At 40.3% G+C, this 19,918-nt stretch overlaps 1 protein-coding gene across 3 annotated transcripts in view; it reads right to left on the bottom strand.

The window, feature by feature from the left end:
* gria4a (glutamate receptor, ionotropic, AMPA 4a) overlaps positions 1 to 10,807 on the bottom strand; it is a 79,167-nt gene extending 68,360 nt beyond the window's left edge. For all 3 annotated transcript variants that reach the window (XM_026369433.1, XM_026369431.1, XM_026369422.1), the window contains exons 1-2: positions 10,698 to 10,807; positions 6,526 to 6,684 (exon numbers count right to left, since the gene is read on the bottom strand). In XM_026369433.1, coding sequence (XP_026225218.1) covers positions 6,526 to 6,684; positions 10,698 to 10,791 — 253 coding nt within the window. In that variant the 5' untranslated portion in view covers positions 10,792 to 10,807. The remainder of the gene's footprint in view (positions 1 to 6,525; positions 6,685 to 10,697) is intronic.
* Between the last annotated feature and the right edge of the window lie 9,111 nt (positions 10,808 to 19,918).

The following is a 19,918-nucleotide window of genomic DNA, read 5'->3' as shown; positions in this document are numbered from 1 at the left end:
AAACGCAGGCTTGTTCCAAGGTAAATCTCCTTGCCCTGCCAGGGTTTCAGATTTCATTTCAGTCTATTTCCCCCTTTGTGGCCATTAAGAAGAAATATGACCGTGCAAAACGTCACCAATAAAGATGACGGCTCTGTGTTATTATTAAGTGTCTCAAATCATCTACGAGATGACTGAGCCAGTTAATGAAAAAATGAGCAAGAGAAAGGAAGAGAGAGGCGCTGTATGTGGAGAACTTGGAACTACAGTATACGCACAGGTTGGCAAATCAATATGTCACACAGAGAGAGACTGTGTAAGATATGTGTTTGTGTTTATGTGGGTGTGGGTGTTACTGAGTCGTAGCAAAGTGCTCCAGGAATGTACTTAATCAAACCTTCAAGCTTGAATGTGTAAAGTGAAAGTGAAGCACTGATGAACTCTTTTAAAAGTATAGGTTTATAGGTGTGTTTGTACGTGTTTACATGTGTACCTGTAAAACCATCACTGCTCTTTACTCCCTTTCAATTAACAACTAAATCACCAAAGTAATTTTTTGGTCAACAGGGGAATGTAGACCGGTAGGGCGTGTTTCCACTTTGCATCTTTAATGAGAAGAAAAGTGTTCCTGAAACATGCCCCAAAACACACGCCACTGTTGAGACCCAACCTTCCTATGCAACCAAACTGCAACAACATCTACCATTTGTAGCAAACGCCATCATATAATAATAATGTTTTAATACTTGTATTTTTTTTGAATGAATGACGACCCAGCGTGACCAGTTTAGTGGTGGGTCAGTGATGGTCTAGGGAGACATATTCATGGAGGGTCACACAGACCTCCATGTCACAGCCACTAGTACCCTGACTGCTGTGAAGTACCAGGATGAAATCCTCAGAACCACTGTGATACCTAATGCTGCTGCAGGGGGCCCTGAAGTCCATGAATTATATTTTTATTTTAAGAATTACCATATTAACATGTGTCATATTATAGTTATAGTATGCACTGCTACTTCGCACATCCAGTAGCACTGGGCTCAACTATTAACACCATCATTACTAAGTAAGTGTTTCATTGGAGATAATGCTGTGAGTATCTTAAAGGTGATCATGATTTAGTTATAAAGGAAATAATATCACAACACACGCAGGCCAGGGCTGTCTATTTAGCTGCTGTGTCTACTTTAGATACAGTTGTGAGGAGTTATATATCAGCTTTAACGGCCATGTAAGCATAACTCAAGCATCACCTGCGTTTTCAGATATCACTGACGCCTGTAAACTTTTAAGAGAATAAAACAGAAATTGAGTTACTTAACATGCAGTGAATCTCTTATTTTGGCATTTCTCTCTTTGCTGAAGGTAACAATGATGGATGTGATCATCAAAACACACTCCTGACCAAACAAACTGTCCTTGATCTTATATTCCACCTGTGACACCTTAATAAAGGAGATCTGAAAACAACACCCAGTGACACTATTGTTAATTCCTCTGCAGTGTGATGCCATTTCTGCTTCCTGCTTACTCTTTCTTTTACAGCACACATACTTGTACTTGCACATGCAATCTAAACCACTGACTCACACGGTGATAGTCACCCATGTGTGCAGCTACAGTATCAATGTGCTCCTTAGAGCCTGAGGTGTGTTGTGAAGATATTTTTTCTAAAAACAAGTAACCAACAGTGGACCTGAAGTCTACATATTTCATTAAAATGTCATATTTATGCAAATACAGTGCAAAGACTGACACGATAAGAGTATCTGCCTTGTCACGAGTGCAGGTCTATCTTTCATTACCTAATCCAGATCGCCATCACATCTTTGCATTAATTAACTGCGTCCTTAGCTCTGAACAAAGGGATAAAAGACGACTGACACTTCAAGGAGATTCTAGCCTAACGCAGTTAGCCTCCAACAATAATCAGGTGCAGCCTGCGTGTAAATCCAATCTTTAGTAGTCAATAAAATGTAAACAGTATTGATGTGTGAATGATCCACTAAAATCTATATTAACTCTACTTGAGATATGAGGTTATGCATCAGTGCATTAATTACCCACCCAAACCACCACACTACAGGTTATCATCATTATATCATTATAGCAGGGCAGAGATTATAGAATAGAATAACACAACTTATTATTTTAGTATAGTTTTGGACATGAAATGGATCATAATAAAAGTATCACCCTCACAGATAAGGAGTAGCATTTACGGCTGTGGCAGCACATCATTGTGTGTCTCAGCTCTGGCAAAAACAAACCAGGCAAAACCATTTCTTCGCCACAAATCCTTTCTTCTCCATTTATTTCTCCTCTATTCCTAATTCACCTTATCACTTTCTGTTTATCTTCATCATGCTCTGTCTCAGCAGGTTTTTTTTTTTTTTTTTTCCCACAGCACACATACACTACACACAGCCACACTCGCACACGCCACTGCACATCACTGACACACAGGTCTGCACACACTGTCTGGACAGATATCTTACCACACACATAGACACACACAGACAAATTCTGCAGCTTTCAATCATGGTAATCCATGTGCATTAATTTTCTATAAGCCAGTGAATAGAGATGCAGTGGTGAACCCAGTGGTGCAGTACTTCTCTGGCTGAGACATACAGTATAGGCAATTACCTGTACATAAAGGCAAGACACAACCAGCCAGATATATGTATACCTGTTGTACAAAGTAGACCCACTGGTATACATGTACATGCAGGAAACAACAAAGTAGGATTGACAGCAGCAGAGGATGTGTGGCTATGTGACCCTGAGACAAGAAAATGGGTTGTATTCCTCAGTGAATAGGGAAAACGATGGGGACCAGGGATTTTTATGATCTGTTCACGCTTCCTGAATACTAGAATAGAGAGGAACTAGCCAAGGTCAGAGGCAAAATTCCCTATTCTAATTCGAAGCGTTGCTCACCACCCGGAGCAAGAGTCAGGGATTAATTTAGAGATCCATTCACCACGCCTGTGTGGAGGCGGGAGAGAGAAGGCAAAACATGACGGAGAACAGGGAAACAGAGGAAAAGAGAAACTGAGGAGACGAGGAGACGACGACGACAGTGACAGAGATGAGGACGCGCAGAAATGGAGAAAGATACAGAGAGAGAGAGAGAGAGAAAGAGAGCGAGAGAGACAGAAAGAGAGATGGATAGTGGAAGAGAAAGAGGGACAAAGTAAAAGAGCAAAGTGGTTACACTTGTTATGTGTAGCCTGCGGAGAGAAAGCAGATGTTTCACATGGAGGAGCTTCATTTTCCAAGCACTCCTCCTCTTATGGCCCAATGCCTGCATGAATATGTATGTATGAATGCGTCTGTGTACCTACAGTATGAGAGAAGGAAATGTGGACGATACTGAAGGCATATAGAGTGACTTCTATCTGTTTCCCTTTCTATATAAAACAAATTGAAAGGCACTTGATAGCTGAACATGTTCAGATAAGTTGTTGCATGCTATTTTAGCCCTTACCTGGCTAACTCAGCAGTAACCCCACCTGGAATCTAGTTTGTGGAAGGCAGGCGTCTGTGGCAGGTGTGACTCATGAACATTGTTTACAAAAGTGCAGCTTTGCTGTAGTTTTTCATCTTCCAGGGTAAAATAAGTGTGAACGCATCTCCTATTGTCAACATTAGTTACTCTCAATCTCTCCCTTAGCACTTTTTGACTTCCATCCTCCTGTCTGTAGGTCTGAGCCTGTAGCACAGTTGTTTTAATCGAAGACATAAATATTTCAAATTGGGTCATAAATACAAAGTTTATTTTAAATTAAAGTTAACTTTACTTAATTAACTATTTATCCAACTGTTTATCCAAACAACAGGATACAGCGGCTTTTAGCAAATTTAACTCAGTCAGGAGGTGGAATTGACAGGGACAGTGACGCTGTTCTTGGAAATGAAGGAAAATGTACATTCATGTTTCCACTGGATGACTTGTATTGATTTGATCTGTGAACTGTTTGAGAAACTAGTCTTTAGCTAGATAATATGTATGTACCTTACATTTTACAACAACAAATGTTTTGAAACAGGCTGTTAGAATCAACCTTAATACATTTAGTACACATAATAAACACAGTGTAAATATAAATTCATACTGGTATAGGGTCAAAAAGGTGATTCAGAGGAGAGGAGAAGCAAAATACAGGAGGAGGGAGGAGAGTGACAGTAGAGTAAAACTCATCCACTTGTTTTATGTGTCTGGGTCGGCCCTGATATAAGGTTTTTACCACACACAATACTTCTTGTTGTGGTTTTGGTCTTCTATTGGTAATTGTTGACAATAAACAAAATCACTGCTGGCCTTTTCTTGATTTGTTTTGCGTAGCTGTATTGATAAAATCTTCATTTTTACATAATCTGAAAGGATCATATCAAAATTATCAATGATTCTTACACTGAATTAAATCTTCAAACCCTGACTGCACAGTTTTGTCAAATGAACATATTCTCAATGTCTGTTTTTTTAAACAAATGTTCCCTAAATTTAGTCTGACAAATGTCATGTCTATAGAAACATGAGGGTATCCACTAAGTTTTAAAATAGAGTTCTCTGGATTTTAACAATGCTTGACTGCACAGCATGAATTTGTTATAACTGAGACACTTGCAGGTCAAGAGGATATAGTAGAAATAGGACTGAGCCAACAAGAACAGTGAGCGCCCCCATGTCGATTGTGACATATCGCAGTCAGACTGGCTTCAGTGCACACACACAGATTGTGAACACTCAGAACTGATTGTGTCTAGTCATAATCATACCTCCCTCCCCTGACATTATAAGAAAATCATCCGATGTGTATTCAATAGGCACCCTCAAATTCATACAATTTACCAGTGAAAATAAATAGATGTGGCATAAGATGGTATTTGTGGGAGGGAGGAGGTAGATAGACTATTAATTTTCCAGTTATTGTGGGTTGTCTTTTTGCTCAAGTGGGGTGACAATACAGGGGCTGGGAGAAAAACAAACTTTGAAATTGCATTACACAGTTTTGATTTATGGTTCTGTATAACTTGCATTTGGCTACAGTGAAATTGTCTAATAATACCACCCAGGCATATAAAATGTCTTTATTTATTTTACTTAGTGCAAAACAACATAAATCAATTGCCAGATGATACTCAAGACTTAACATACTTCTAAGCATTCTTCTGAGAACCATTTCTTTACCATCCTCAGTAGTCTTGGATGGCAATGGAGCAGCTTGTATTAGTTTACATTTACAACCTGGAGATATTTAAAGAACACTGTTAAACACACTGACATAATACCATAAGGAGAAGCACTGCATTGTTGTATAATATTGTATTGATTTTTTCTGTTCCTAGTTAACAGTCCCAGTGGTTGATTTGTTAAAGTTTAATGAGATGAGGAAGTAAAACATTACAGTATAATCACTCGACGATTTCCCCAAAAATAAGATGGGTGCACAACTGGGCTGTGTTAATAAGGAAATGTGATACCCTTAAGAGGAATTCAATATGCACCATGGATCACACAAAAGTGAAAAACATTGAACATCTTCACATTTTGTAGCCACGGAAATCTAATTTTTCTTAAGCTCTTTAAGAACCATAACCAGAGTGTGCACGGAGAACGTCAAAAAGGATAAATGTCTCTTAAAATGATGAACAGCACTGGATCATTTGTAATCTTTCTCCTTATTCTTCTGGATTAAAACACAAAAAATACAAATGTCAATTCTAAAATATGCCGTAGACATGGCAAAAGAAAGAATTACTAACACTAGGTAAATGTGCTATAACCAGAGAACCCCAGGTCAAAACATATGAAAAAATATGAAATATATATTCAAGACACACACGCATAGGCACCTTAGCATGCTGAGCAGTTCTGAAATGTTGCAGCTATTGGCTGCCCACATAGCTTTGTTAACACTGACTTCCCAGTACTGACATCGCCAAAATCTCTCTTACAAGCTTCCAGGTCAAAAGGGAGTGTGAAGAATTACATCTGAACTCCCAGAGAACAGACAGGGGTAGTGAAAGATTAGCTGTCATCCTCTAAAAGATCACAGAGGACGCGGATACCTGTCGTTCCCCTCGAGTCTGAATAAAAAGGAGCCGTTTCCACCACTGTCTGCAACTGTTCCGTGACTAATTTTGTAGTTGTAATAAGCTGTAATATTTCACCTTCCCTTTTTGTGAATGGAATGATAATACTAACTGGAAAAAAGGTTTGGATAAAATATAGAGGAGCAAATGTATGATTAAAACTAGTGTGGGTCATCATTTTTTATTGTAAGCAAAATTAACCGCTGACATTGCCTCAAGATACCTTGTGGTGAGAGCGTTTGTGATGATAAATTTGCAGCCTGATCTTTCAAACAACCTAAGTTCCTAATTAAAGCAATCTTTATCCATCAGTATAGTGGCGAGAGATTAGATATAGACTAAAAAGCAAACATGGAGAGACTATAATGAAGAGAAACCCAAAGAGATAGAAAGATAGAATAAACTTGAATCAGATTTTCAGTCACTGGTTCATACACTTACATGCGTTGGTGACAGCAAAGCTGTTGGCAGTCTCTATGTTGTCAACATGCGGGACCAGGTTAAAGGGAGCTTCTGTAGCATTAGGGCTGGTGTTGTGAAGGAAGATAGCTAGTCGAAACGCTGTATACTCCTGATCAGTATTCCTAATGAACAATCCACCTAGACGGACAAAGAGACAGGGCAAGGAGGAGAAGGATATGATGGAGGGTACAGGAAGTGAGTCATTGTAGGGTGGAGAGCGTGAGAGACAGGAAGAAGGAAAGTAATATGGGGACAGAAAGACAGATAGGGGGAGGGCAGAAAAAAAAACAGAGGAGGGGAGAGAGAAGAAAGCCAAGATCTTCATTAGCTTTGTTACAAAAGGTAATTTGTCTTTCGGCACGTCCTCACTCTCCCACATACACACACACACACACACACATTAACATGAATACAAACACACTGACGGATACCCACACTATGCATTTCATTGATGAAACTAGAGAAAGCCAAAGAGGGAGCGTGGACTGGAGAAGAAAAGAGGGACAACTAAGCCGTCAGGAAGGCATTCAAAGAAATAATACGTTTGAGAGCATATAAAAGAAAACAGGGGGGGAAGGCCAGCTCAAAAAGTGTTCGCTATATAAAAGAGGCGTGTGAGCCATGCACAAAGAGAGAGAGAGTGAGGTAAGTGTCAGTTGACCTTTACAAATATCGCCCGATATGACCCACCTGACAGAATGAAAATAAGAGAGCTGGAGACTGCACAGTCTCGGGATTAAATGTTAGAAACAGAGTTAATGAGTAAATGAACATGTGAAAACACTCAGGAAAGAAAGAAATCCAGCACGTGTGAAGGCTGGCAGATCAGCCTCAGTCATCGAGCTGCCGTTGTTCTCCAAGGCTCTGTTGAGTTGAACTCTTTAACCAGTTCACAGGAGCCGAAGCACTTTATCAAGCAGCGGCATGTCTGTCCCTAGAGTGGCTGCTGTGTTCCAACATGACAGGACGTTGGCCACCGTGCCTTCCTTTCCACTTCGCGCTGTGGTTCTTCCGTCTGTCCGCAGTTTATTGGTTTCAGAAAGGGTGTCATACACTGACTGGTGCAAGGGTGACTTCCAGGTTCCTTTCTGAAAACTTTTCTCTCAACAAGGACTTATTTCATCAGGACTGCCCTGTGAGTTTCTTCATCCAGACCTTCTGGCTTGATCATCTTTATTCTTTGTGTCTGTATCAATGATGTGCCAACTGTTCAACCTTGTCATGACTCTGTACTTCAACAGTCTCTTTCCACTATCCTGCATGTGATCCAATATGATCCAGAGCGCTATTGATATGAAGTCCTTCAAGTCCTTCTATAGTTTTCATGGCTGTCTGTAGCCTTTTCAATCTTGGAGTACTGGATGTCTTTTTGCACTGGACAGTTTAACAAGTAGAGTATGTATTTTTATTCAGGTGTAATTAGGGTGTAGTTTACTCCTCTTGATTGGGTGTCACTAACACTTTAAGAAATCTGTTCCAAATAGTCCATTTGATTTGATTCAATTCCCACATAATTTTCCTTTCAGTAGACATGGGGCTGGGTTCTTATTGGTTAATGGAATCTGGAGCACAGACTTGTTGGTCACTTTCCTTTTACTGATTTCCATGCTCCATGACTTCCTGTGAATGATGATAGGTTCTTCTTTGTGTTTAAGAGCCAGTTTGCCTATATGGCTTTTTTTATGTTGAAGTCTTCCATAAAGCCACTTACTGGTCTTTTGGCATTCGGTAAAACATAGGAGAGAAGGTTCTTCCAGAGACAATCCCCTTTTGGGTGGTGCTGCCACTGGGTGGGAAACCTGGCAGAGTTAAATCCCAGTTTGAATGCTGCAAAATACTGCTAGAAACTGTAGTCTTTTTTGTGGGAATTTGACCCATGTATGACCCTCATTATTATTATTTATTGTATGTGTTGGTCAGATCAAGTCCTGTTCAGGACTGTTGAGAAGTCCTTGCTTCCCTTGGCTTTTCAAATCAGCTGGCTGAGAATACTGGTCTGTCTCAGACACCCTGAAAAATACCCTTCTTAATAGATGTTATATTCAGCAGAAGAGAAAAAAAATATCGGAAAAAGAAGACAACCTGCAAGGTCAATGTGTAACACAACCCAGAGTGTTCAGAGTGGACATGGCCCGGTCAGAGATGATAGAATAACCACAAACAGAGCCATAATCAATATTGTAACATTCACAGTACATGCAAAGAGCTGCAAGTAATATTCTAATAAAAAATTGAATGCTGAAATTGAAGCAGCAAAGTCGGTTTCCCAACATCACCTGGCACATGAAAAATGCAATTGCCAACTGTTTTGTTTGTCTCCATGAATAAGGGCCATCGTCTGTAAGATTTTCATTAACTAAATTGAACTGCTGAGTAAAATAAGTTTGTTATGCTTAATCTGCACCCATTACTTCAGTGTTTAAACTGAACTCAGATTAGCTGATGTGACTTAAGTTTATCTCAACCAGACTGATGGATTACACCGGCAGACGCTGAAGCCTTGACAGTACATTAAGAAAGAGAGCGTGAGGCAGAATCAAGTGACAAGGGGCAAACTTGGTCATACTGAATAAAGCAGATGTCAACATGTTATTCATCTGTGTGTATCATTTAATTCATGCTACATTTTCTCTTTCTGTGTCTCTCAGAAATATCATCATCCCCTTTTGTAGATCAGTCACAAAGTCAGACACCAAACACACATGATACAAAAGGACAACACATCTTGAGTATTTTATGTGTGTGTGTGTGTGTAATGTGCAGTTTGCATTAACAGGATTATTATTTAATATCAAATAATCATTATTTGCATGATTTAAGTTTCCTATTTATTGCTGCAAACCCATTGCAAAGTGAAAATCTCGGCTTCTGTTTTACGGTAGATTTTCACCTCAGAGCACATCCATTCATAGACAAGCAGTCTAGATATGCTCAGAAATGATGTATTATTTCTCTCTTTTCTCAAAGAAATTTCACAAACATTGTCATCTGTGTTGGTCTTGCTTTCTCTCTTTATCTCTCTCTCTCTTTCATACACACGCACACACACACATATGCATGCATGTGTGTCTATTTTGCATATTAGGCTTGGGTAATGCAGAGATATGACAGTAACTCCTGAGCTGAACTAGTGGGGAGCTGAAACCAATCACGTATGTATATTTGTATGTACCTTAGTGGGAGAGAAGTGTGCCAGATGCTGTACATGGATGTATATTTGCAGTCGTTGCACAGCACACAGCATGTGTACGTTTTTCTGACTCTTATCTATGTACTGTACATGTGCACATGCATCCTTGAAAGTCAGTGCAAGTATGTGTGTGTGTGTGTGTGTGTGTGTGTGTGTGCCAAGCCAAAAATACTGTGCATTAAGTTTATTGGCAGCTGTAGGAAGACTGAGTTAAGGAACCGAATCTCATTATAGGACCTCCCAGCTGCCCCCCACAAGGAGTGATGCAGTGCATTCATTATCACACACATGCCTGCACAAGTGTGTGTGCATGTGTGCGTGTGTACAACCTAGACAGAGAGAGAGAGAGAGAGAGAAAAGGAGGGAGAGCGAGAGAAGCGATTGCCTACATGCATGGTCCATATGCACTGAGCACACAGGAGGATCTCGATTTAGTTAACTTTATCTCTGATATGTATAAGGCGGGCTGAAAGAGAAGCTTCTCCCGCACTGACATGAGGAGGGTAACTGGAAAAGGGCAGAGAGAGAGAGAGAGAGAGAGAGAGAGAGAGAGAGAAGGAGAGAGAGAATACTGCAGTGTCTAAACAGTGAAGAGGACTACAAGGGAACAAAGCTCCCTGAAACATTGATGAGCCCACAACAGCTGGTAAAATACACGCAAATAGAGTTAAAGTATGGTTCGAGTGAAGAAAGTGACATATTATGTGTGCGCATGAGTCTCAGCATAGAATCGACAAACAAGAGAAAAGATGCACGGGAGAGAAAATGTTTCAGTACAAGTATGCGTGTTTGGTCAAATCAGCCTTGCGTGAATTTGTTGTGTTTGACGTTGATTTTTGTGTTTTGGTGCCTGAAGTGCCCGCGTAGCCAACCCCCCCCCCCCCCCCCCCTTTCCTCGGTGACTTCTGTTCTAATCCACTGATATTCAGCCCGTGCGTAAATCAGTAATCCTTCAACTCACCTATCTGCACTGAGCTGGGGAAAGCCCCCGTGGCCAGCCCCCAAAGGGCGGAATACACCCCGAGAAAGTGCCAAGAAAAAATATTAATCCTCATTTTTTTTTTTTTTAATTTCCTTCAGTTCCTTCAGAAACTGTTGAGAGACATCGAGATACAGGGGGCAGGAAAAAAAAAAAAAAGGCGTGAGGAAAAGAGAAAAAGAAGAAAGATGGAAAAAAAGGCTTTTCCCCGCTATGTCCCAGCAGTATTCCTACTCCATGGTGGGTTCGTTCGTTTCTTTTCCCCCGCAGTGTCCGCTCAAGATAGAGCTGGATGTCCGGTGCACATGCAAAGACGGGGCGAGAGAAAGAGTGGGGAAACTCGCTGGAATGATTGGCGAGCTGGGAGAACAGTCTGCATGGAGGAACTGGACATGCGCGCCCAGTCTCTCGCTCTCTCTCTCTCTCTCCCACACACCCTTTTCTCTCTCTCTCTCTCTCTCTCTCTCTACCCTCTCTTCCTCTCCATCTCCCACTTTTCCTTTTTCTGTCTGCAGTCGTCTTATAAAGGGTGCCGCGCCAGAGTGGGTGCGTGTTTGCGCGCACTACTTCTTGGTCTTTACGCTTAACAGCATTTAACCTGAAATGACTCCTGGATTTATGCAGCCACTCAACGAGATCATTCGTGTTTTGCATAAATGAAAGAAATAAAAAAGAGAAAAAAAGAGAAAGAGCTGTAAATGAAAATGGGAATTATGAGTGCTGACTCTTTTTTGGGGCAGGCTCAAGTGTGAATAGGAGATTTACAGAAAGGTTCTTCCTGTGCCTAAGTAATTGCTTTAAAGACCAAATCCATCTTGACGCATTAGACCACCACGACCAAGCCTCTCTCTGTGTCCCACCAAGGCGGCAGCATGCAGGCCAGCTGACAGAAAGGGAAACCTCACGCCGCCCACAGCTGCGAGACTCTTCTGGCGCCCTGGGGATCCGCTAAAGTCGTCGCTGTTTCAACGCCACGACCTCATGAGCACAAAACATCTGGTCACAGGAAACATCGTGATCATTCAGCAACGCAGAAAAAGCATAAATGGGATGGGGTATTATGTGTAGTTGAAAAGAAGAAAATGAGTCATGGAATAGGATCATAGTGTGGAATAAATTATTTTAGAGCAGGCTACATTATGTTACAGCGGTATCCCACTGAGAGTCGCGTCGGTAGCAGGTCTGTGAAACCAACAGACGGTCTGGGATCGCGAAGTTACTCGGCGGAAAACACAGTTTCGCTTTTCCAGATGGCAAAACGAAAGGGGTGCTTCACGGCTTTATCCAGTGAAAGATGCGGTCTGTCTATCTTCAAGCGGTTTCCTCAGTCTGCTGCATAACTTTCCTACAGACATGTTCTTAAAATAAGATTTGGACCCAGCTCTGCTTCAGTAATAGAACATTACGCACACAGGGGCGCCTCCCAGTTTAATTTAAAGTTGAGAGTTTAAAGCAGCCAACTAAACCGTGTCTTATACAATAGATTTAGTGGCAAGAAAAGTAAGCGATCCCATGGTTACTACCTGTGGTAACAGTAGATACTGTAGCTTTTAATGCAAACTGTGCCTTATTCTTTTCTTTCTTGCTCTTTACTTATCAATGCCCAAAGTGTTATGGATTATTATGAACCAAACTAAATAACTAAAAGGTGTACAGTTGGCTAAATTTCTGATTCTGCACTGAGAACTTGGATTTCAGCACCATGGACAGAGTCGGTCAGTGATGAAGCATGAAGTTAAACACGAGTGACTGCTGTGATGTTTGAGTGCATTTAGTGCACTGTTGTATATATATTACCTCATATTAATAATTAACCAGTGCACACAGATCCAGGCAAAAACCGCCCTTTTCACTGAAGCTCTGAGCAAAATATGCACAGTGGCAAGAAAAAATACATGAAACCCACTGGAATTACCATGCTCCACACTCCCACACGATCTGCAATTCATGTGTTAACACTCATGTTAACCTGCTAGAAAAAGATTTGTTTATTTCCTTCTGAAGCCTTTACACTGCATACAAGCAATTTGTGTTACTTTTCCCAACCTACACTGTGAATTTTTGTTTGATGTACATATTCAATTAACATGCTGTCACATGTATAAAAATGCCGCAGTTGATTTTAGGTCAAGATGGCAAGAAGAAAATTGCTAAGTGACTTGCAGTTGTGGTTGATAGTGCACGTTTGATCACTGTGATACTTGTGCATTAGTGGATTACGGAAGAAAAAACAGAAGAGCAACTTCTTCTTACTTGACTCCTACAGTGAGGGGATCCAGTGGGTCTGTTATGCTGCGAGGGGCATTGGCCGGATGGTTAGGGTCTATTTGTCCCATTACAAAGTAGGGTCACTGCAAATCAATACAAACTTATCCTGAGTCATTACCTTTATCCTATGATCGAACATTTTAATTCTGACTAGAGTTATCTCTTCCAGGATGACAATGCCTGCATCCATAGAGCTCAGGGGGTCACTGAATGGTTTGATGAGTATGAAAATGATCAAATCACATGCTTTGGCTTTTGGAGTCACATCTCAACCCAGTGAATCTTATTTTATTTGGCAGGGGATTTAGTCGCTGTTGGCAATAGTAGCATTTATTTTAGAGAATGTGCACAAATGACACACCAAGCTGCCGCAGGCAATGCAGGACACTATGTTGCTATGTTGTTACCATGTTGATATTGACCTTTAGGCCTACAAAGCTCTCTGTGAGGTGTTTGTTTTAATTGATGCATTTACTGATTAAGGATCCTTGCGATGCCAGGTTCCTCCGTTGTGGACCCAGTTTGTGGCTTTTTGAAATCATCTGTGGGTTTTTGTTCATTGTGTGTCATTTGGGTTACACGAGTCCATGTGTGAATGGTTGAATGGTTTCGGAAAAGATGACATTGTAAAGGGGAAGTAAGTGGTCTGTTAGACCACCTTCTCCAGTGATGGTTGATCTAGTTTAGGGTTAGAGTTAGATGGCTTCCTTAACCATCTTTCATTTCCACTTTTCTCTCACTCCAACCAGTTGAGGCAGATGGCCGCCCACCCTGAGTTTGGTTCTGCTGGAGGTTTCTTCATCTAAAGGGAGTTTTTCCTTTCCACTGTCACCTAGTTCTTCTCAAGTGGGGTTGTTGGGTGTTGGTTTCTATATAATTCTGTATACAGTTATATTTTGTAAGGTCTTAAACCTTAAACACTGTAATGTGCCTTGACATGACTTCTGTTGTGGTTTTGCGCTATACAAATAAAATAAAACTGAATTGAATTTCAAACCAAAAATCTTGTCTGGCTGGAATGTGGGCCATAATGTCCCTTGTCTTTCAGCTGCAGATGGACTGCTGAGTCTTGTCCTGAGCAGCTGGCTCTCCTGTGGTTGTTTTGTTCCTCCAACATAGAAATCTGTTTATTCCTCTCTGCATTGAACTGCATGCACTACATTGCTGTATTTGTGTCGGAGTGTTTTATCCTTAGGATGGACCAGCTTCTGCCTCAGTGTGTTGGTGGATTTGGATTAGCAGGAACACTTCACAAACAAACAGAGAAGAACAAAAATGGGGGAAAAAAATGCCTATTCTAATTTGCTGGAGTATCAGAAAAACTCAACAAGCATCATATCCCAGTACATTTCAACTCCAAGCAGACACTGAAGTCAGGCAGAAGCAGATGTCCATCCTAAGGATCAAACAACCAGACATGAACAGAGCAATGTAGTGTGTGCAGTTCAGTGCAGTGCAAAGTACTTGTGCTTGTACAGTCTTACATGGGAACGGTTTCGTGAGATCTTCCAATGAGGAATTGTGGGTGGATCTTTACATACACTGCAATAAACTCCCCATTAAACCGTGTTAACCAATAATATTCTGAATAAAATGTTTCTATACAATGCAAAGCACACAAATGTGATGAGAGATGCAGCTTGTCCATATGGCTCATATGTTTATGTATAAGCCTGAGCAGTGAACCAATCAGATAAGTCAATTAACTGTTACAATGCCAGAGATTCTTTTGTGTGATGTCCATTGGATCAGTAGGTGCAGAGGATGAAACTGTATCTAATTAATAACATGCCATGCAGTTATTACTTCATTGTTATTTTGACTCTTTGTTTTTCCTTGAGAGGATGTGTTCAAGGCTGGTACTGAGGAGTTAAATAAAAGATTCAAGAAATTGATCAAGCAAGCAACTAAAACATTTCCAATAAATTATTTTATCCAAAGGGACTTACAAGGGTACAGGGTACAAAGGCAGGGTAAGCGTAAGGAGGTCTTACCTAAAGACCCCTACTGGAGGTAGGCCACAGGCAGGATTCCAACCCCAGTCTTGCACATGGAGGAGATCTTACCACTACACAATCCAGCCACGATACTGTTTCTTTTACACACCATCAAACACACAACCTCAGCATGCCATGTTAATGCACTTAAAAAAGCATGTTGTTTGCCTCCTGTTGAAACCCTGTATCTCTGGTATTGCCTATTTTGTACAGCTGACATTTTCCTTTCCTCTGAAAATACAGAAAATTGATTATGGACCTTGGACACATTAATGCTTTAATAATATTAAGAAGAATGCAAAAAAAAAAAAAAAAACAAGTTTTATTAAACCCAACAGACTGAAGTCTTTATTAGAATTCAGTGAAGGGATCAACTTTTGTGGTAACATTAATCTCTATATGTGTATCTAATATATTTAAATTAATATACCCATTGTCCTATTCCTATACCTATACCTATTGTCTCTGAGGCGTTCCTTGAAACTGCTGAAATTGATTTAGTCAATACACCACCTTGGTAACAAAGATAAATAGAGAGTGGAAATTGACATTACAATCGTGTTGTTAAAGAGAAAATATTTACCTTTCATTTGGTTGCCTCTTGACAAATAACACTTCAATTTTGTACTCTGTTACCTCATTTCATTGTGCAAAATGTGATTAATCAGATCTAAATATTAGTCAATATTGCATTACAGCAGTGCACGTGTAGAGAGGAGACCAACAAGTCTAATAGCAAGTGACAACTGGCTCCAGTTTGCTCGTGGCCTATCTGACCTGTATGCCAACATCTCTGCTGTTTTTAAAACTCTTACAACTCTGACCAAAGCAAACAAGGACAGAAAAACACACAAGATTCAAGATTATTGAGCTTTTAAAGCAAATAAATGTATTTTTAATTCAGAAATCCCAGCCGGAATCTAATTGAATATTTGAGTCACATTAGCGGCGTAGCTCTTGGGATGACAGTGTCAGCCAATCATAGACGCCAGAGTAGGAACTCAGATGACTTTGCATTGTGTTGTTGAATGGAGACCATATGTTTTGTCAATTTGAAAGAAAACAAATTGGGTAACCTGGTAAATCACAACTAAAAATCAGGTCAAGCCTCCATTATGACTCATCTTACATGTTGGTGTTATCTCAACAAGAAACACACTCAAGAAGCCATTTTAATTGACAAACTCCTTGAAAATCAGTCTATTAAAAAAGTCTATACAGATGATGGGAATGCTCTTACTCAGCATTGCACTTCTTGTAACCATTTTTTGGCACAAACTATTTACTATGCTGAAGTACGTGTACCTCTGCCGTGTTTTGCATTTGGGTCCAACAACAATATGAAGATTAACATTCTAAATGTGCTAATTGTATCATCATGCTATGACAAACAATTTGACACTGCAACACAATACAATAATACTCAATAACAAACATTCATACTGTGCATAATGTCAATGTATCTGTCCACTCCATCTGACCTTTGCAATTAACCTTGTGCCTCCCACAGTCAATAGACTAAAAAAAAAAAAGAAAAGTATTGTGACATAGCATCTATCTGTCTGTGTGTTGTATCCATCTACTGTATTAAGTCATGAAGTCATCATATTTTGTGTCAGAGGTGTTATGTTGTGTCTGTGCCAGCAGTCAACTTGTCACCACTCCGACTTGAAAGAAAACCCCTCCTCCCCTTCAACTTTCATTTCTGGTTATTCATCCATCCATCCTTTCTACATCCGCTGCATGTGATGACTCATCAATCTAAATGTCCTTCTCCTCCTCCCCATCGCCTCCTGCTTCCCTCCCCTCCCCATACTCCTCGTCTTTGCCTCCTATGTTTTTTTTTTTCTCCACCTTAGCCATGTGCCCTGTGACTCATCCCCTTGACTGTATTCCTCCAACTTTCACTGTCTCTTTCAACACTTTTGCATTTCCTTCAGCGCAACATTAGGTTAATATCAATATCCGCCAGCACTCACTCTGTAGCCATCCTTCCTTCACCTTTATCTTTTCACCTCCTTTTTGCCCCAAAGCCTTTCTTTTGTCTAACTCAATCTACTGTGCTAAGCAAAATCGTTTCCTACTCCTTAATTCTGTTGAAGAATAACTCCTATTTGCCATACCCTTCTCCATCCTTCTCACTAATTTCTGTCTCTCTCTCTATTCCTCTCTCCCTCCATTACCCCACCAGCTATCTTGTTTCTTATTGGAAACAGACAAAAAGAACATTAGCCGATACAAATCAATTGATGGTGTTACACTGTGAGGTTGCAGTGGAGGATTCATCACATTACTCTAAGTAAGGTGAAGATCAATGCAAGTTAATGGCAGCTGGTGAACAGTACATTTATAACATGCAGCTGCATTTGGTAGGTTCCTGTGACTTTGTGCTTATTTCTTCATTGAAAGCATGCATGACATATTTCAACAATAAAGAACAAAAGGCAGTGGGCACAGGTGTTTTTGTCTCATTGTTATGCAAATCTATGCTTTTCCTTGTTAAAAAATGTTTTCATTAAAAATTCACAACTTTTCTGGTTAAAAAAAAAAACACAAACAAACCCCCCCAAAAAAAAAAAAAAACTGCTTTATTTTCAGAAAACAAGCATCTCTATTAAAGTGGGTGTCAATGGCCCTTGACCATTAAAATTCAGTGCAAATAAAAGGGTAACAAAGTGTCATAACAAGTCATTGCAGCTTGTTCTGGAACAGCTACAACAGCCCACACATTCAGTGGTTTCACAAACCTTTGAAGGTCTTTGCAGAGTGCACGCTGATGAATGCCCGGACTAGTGCGCTCATTGTGGTTACAGAATCCACTCAGTCTCTCCCAGACCTGTCAAATTAGAGCCCTCTATGCCGATAAACCACGATTTGTAAATAAATAGTATTATGGTTTAATTCAGTGACAGAGTGGCAGCATGCCACATCAGTATGACTACCGGCAAGAATTAACGTCAGGCTGAGTTACTGGCAGCTGAAACTGTGAGGTAGCTAGTAATTTACTGATTAAGCCAGCACAGTTGTGCTCATCGTTGTCTCGACAAGACACAGTTCAGTGTTTTTACTCTAATTTATACTTGTACTTCTTGTACTTAAACTCAACATATCTGCCTGAATTTAGATATTGAACAAATAATACTATGGCTTTGACTTTCTGAAATTTAAAACAATATATCCATGTTTTCTAACTTTACCATATGTGCACACAGCACCTGTCAGGGTTTCAGAAGAATTTAATGTACCACTGCACCAGCTCGAACAAGTCATTACAGTTTGGTGCAAGGAATATTGCCAAATAGCTGCACCTGAGGATTTAAAAAAAATAAACACTACATTTGCCCTAGTGCTGACAGTGTACCTTGAGGAAACAAGGTGTCTGGCTGGGATGCCGGACCATCACTCAACACCAGATCAGGTTTAAAGAGTAGAACATCTCTGGACTGTAGTGGGAGAAACAGTATTCTTCCAAACCAATGGTAACAGTGAAAGACATAGTATATGATTCACACAATTTTCATGTTCTTAATGACTATTCATTGGTGACTCATGCCCTGTATGGAAGTATCAGCATTCGCTTATTAAATCAAGTTTTTTTCTATTACAATTTGTCACTCACAGTCTACTAAGGGAAAAAATTTAACTGATGGTAAGTGAGACACTTTCAGTGCTGAAGCAGTTTGCAGTTAAATTTCTAGACTTAGAAGTAGAAACTTTTATCCATGTAGTAATAAGAAGGCAAATATGTCTGACAATCAAGCTACTGTATTTTAATTGTCATTTTTCTTTGTTTTTCCCTGCTCTTCTTAACATTTGATATACAGTACTGTGCCCGAGCTTTGCACCTATCCCTGACAGCTGAAAATGCTAAACACACAAAACATTCTTGTTATTTATTTACCAGAATAAATCTGCACGCACACACATTTTGGTATGACAGCCAGTGTGAGGACACTCATTGACATAGTGCATTCCCTAGACCACTATTGTCCTCACTTTATAAAAATGTTCTCAGTCCAATGGTTAAATAATCATGCTGGTCCACACAGTGATAGCCATACAAACACACACATATATCATAATGCACTGGAGGTAAAGGTCATGAAAGGTTAGTGACTTCTTCCACTGCTCACTGTCAGAGAGTGAGCGAAATGAGGAGATATGTAGAAAAAGTGAGAGAGGAAGATGAGGGGGGGGGCATAAAAAATAAGGCCGGTGTGGGTGAGAGAGAAGATGAATGATGAGAACATCGGGACGGCGTAGAGAAAAAGAGCAAGCAAGGGCACCTGAGAGATCGACAGAGAGACTTAACATAAATGAGAAGAAAGCAGAGATGAGAGGAGGTTAAGAGAGAGGGAGGGCATCTCACACAGCAGACCACTGACGGATGGTTGGCATTCAGCTCCCCACTACCTCCGGAAATAACTAATTAAGCATGGCTGGGTGTTGATGTGTGCGTAGAGGCAGATGTGTTTAGACATAAGGATAGAGCTAAACTACCATTTTCACTGTGCATGGCGTCTCTTGAGGGATTCACGATATCTGACTGTTTATTAACACATATTTCCTCGCAATTGCTACGTTTGAAACACTAGGAAGCAGAGGAAGTGCAAGAGAGAGAAAGAGTGACATTAGGTGGAGGCAGTAAAAAGAGAAATACATTTGTGGCGGTTTTAAAATGCTTTATAAATATGATGTTTTATTCAGCTGAGTAGTAGTGTCAGTTAAAGCTTCTACTCCCTGGTGTTTTAACAGAATACACAGCAGTTCACTGACTGATAATGAAAAGAGTACAACATGATCAAACACCGCACAAATAACAGCAGGCAGTTGGAAGAGCCACGCCTCCAGTAGTGCACATCCAAAGTCTTGAATGGTTTAAAATTAGACAGGCACAGCAGATGGCTTAATTGTTACAACCAGGTCCTGACACATCAG

The sequence above is a fragment of the Anabas testudineus genome, chromosome 13 (genome assembly GCF_900324465.2).
Source record: "Anabas testudineus chromosome 13, fAnaTes1.2, whole genome shotgun sequence".
Taxonomy (NCBI): Eukaryota; Metazoa; Chordata; class Actinopteri; order Anabantiformes; family Anabantidae; genus Anabas; species Anabas testudineus.
The sequence above is the reverse complement of the archived record's forward strand: the minus strand, read 5'-3'. Positions and strand labels throughout refer to the sequence as shown.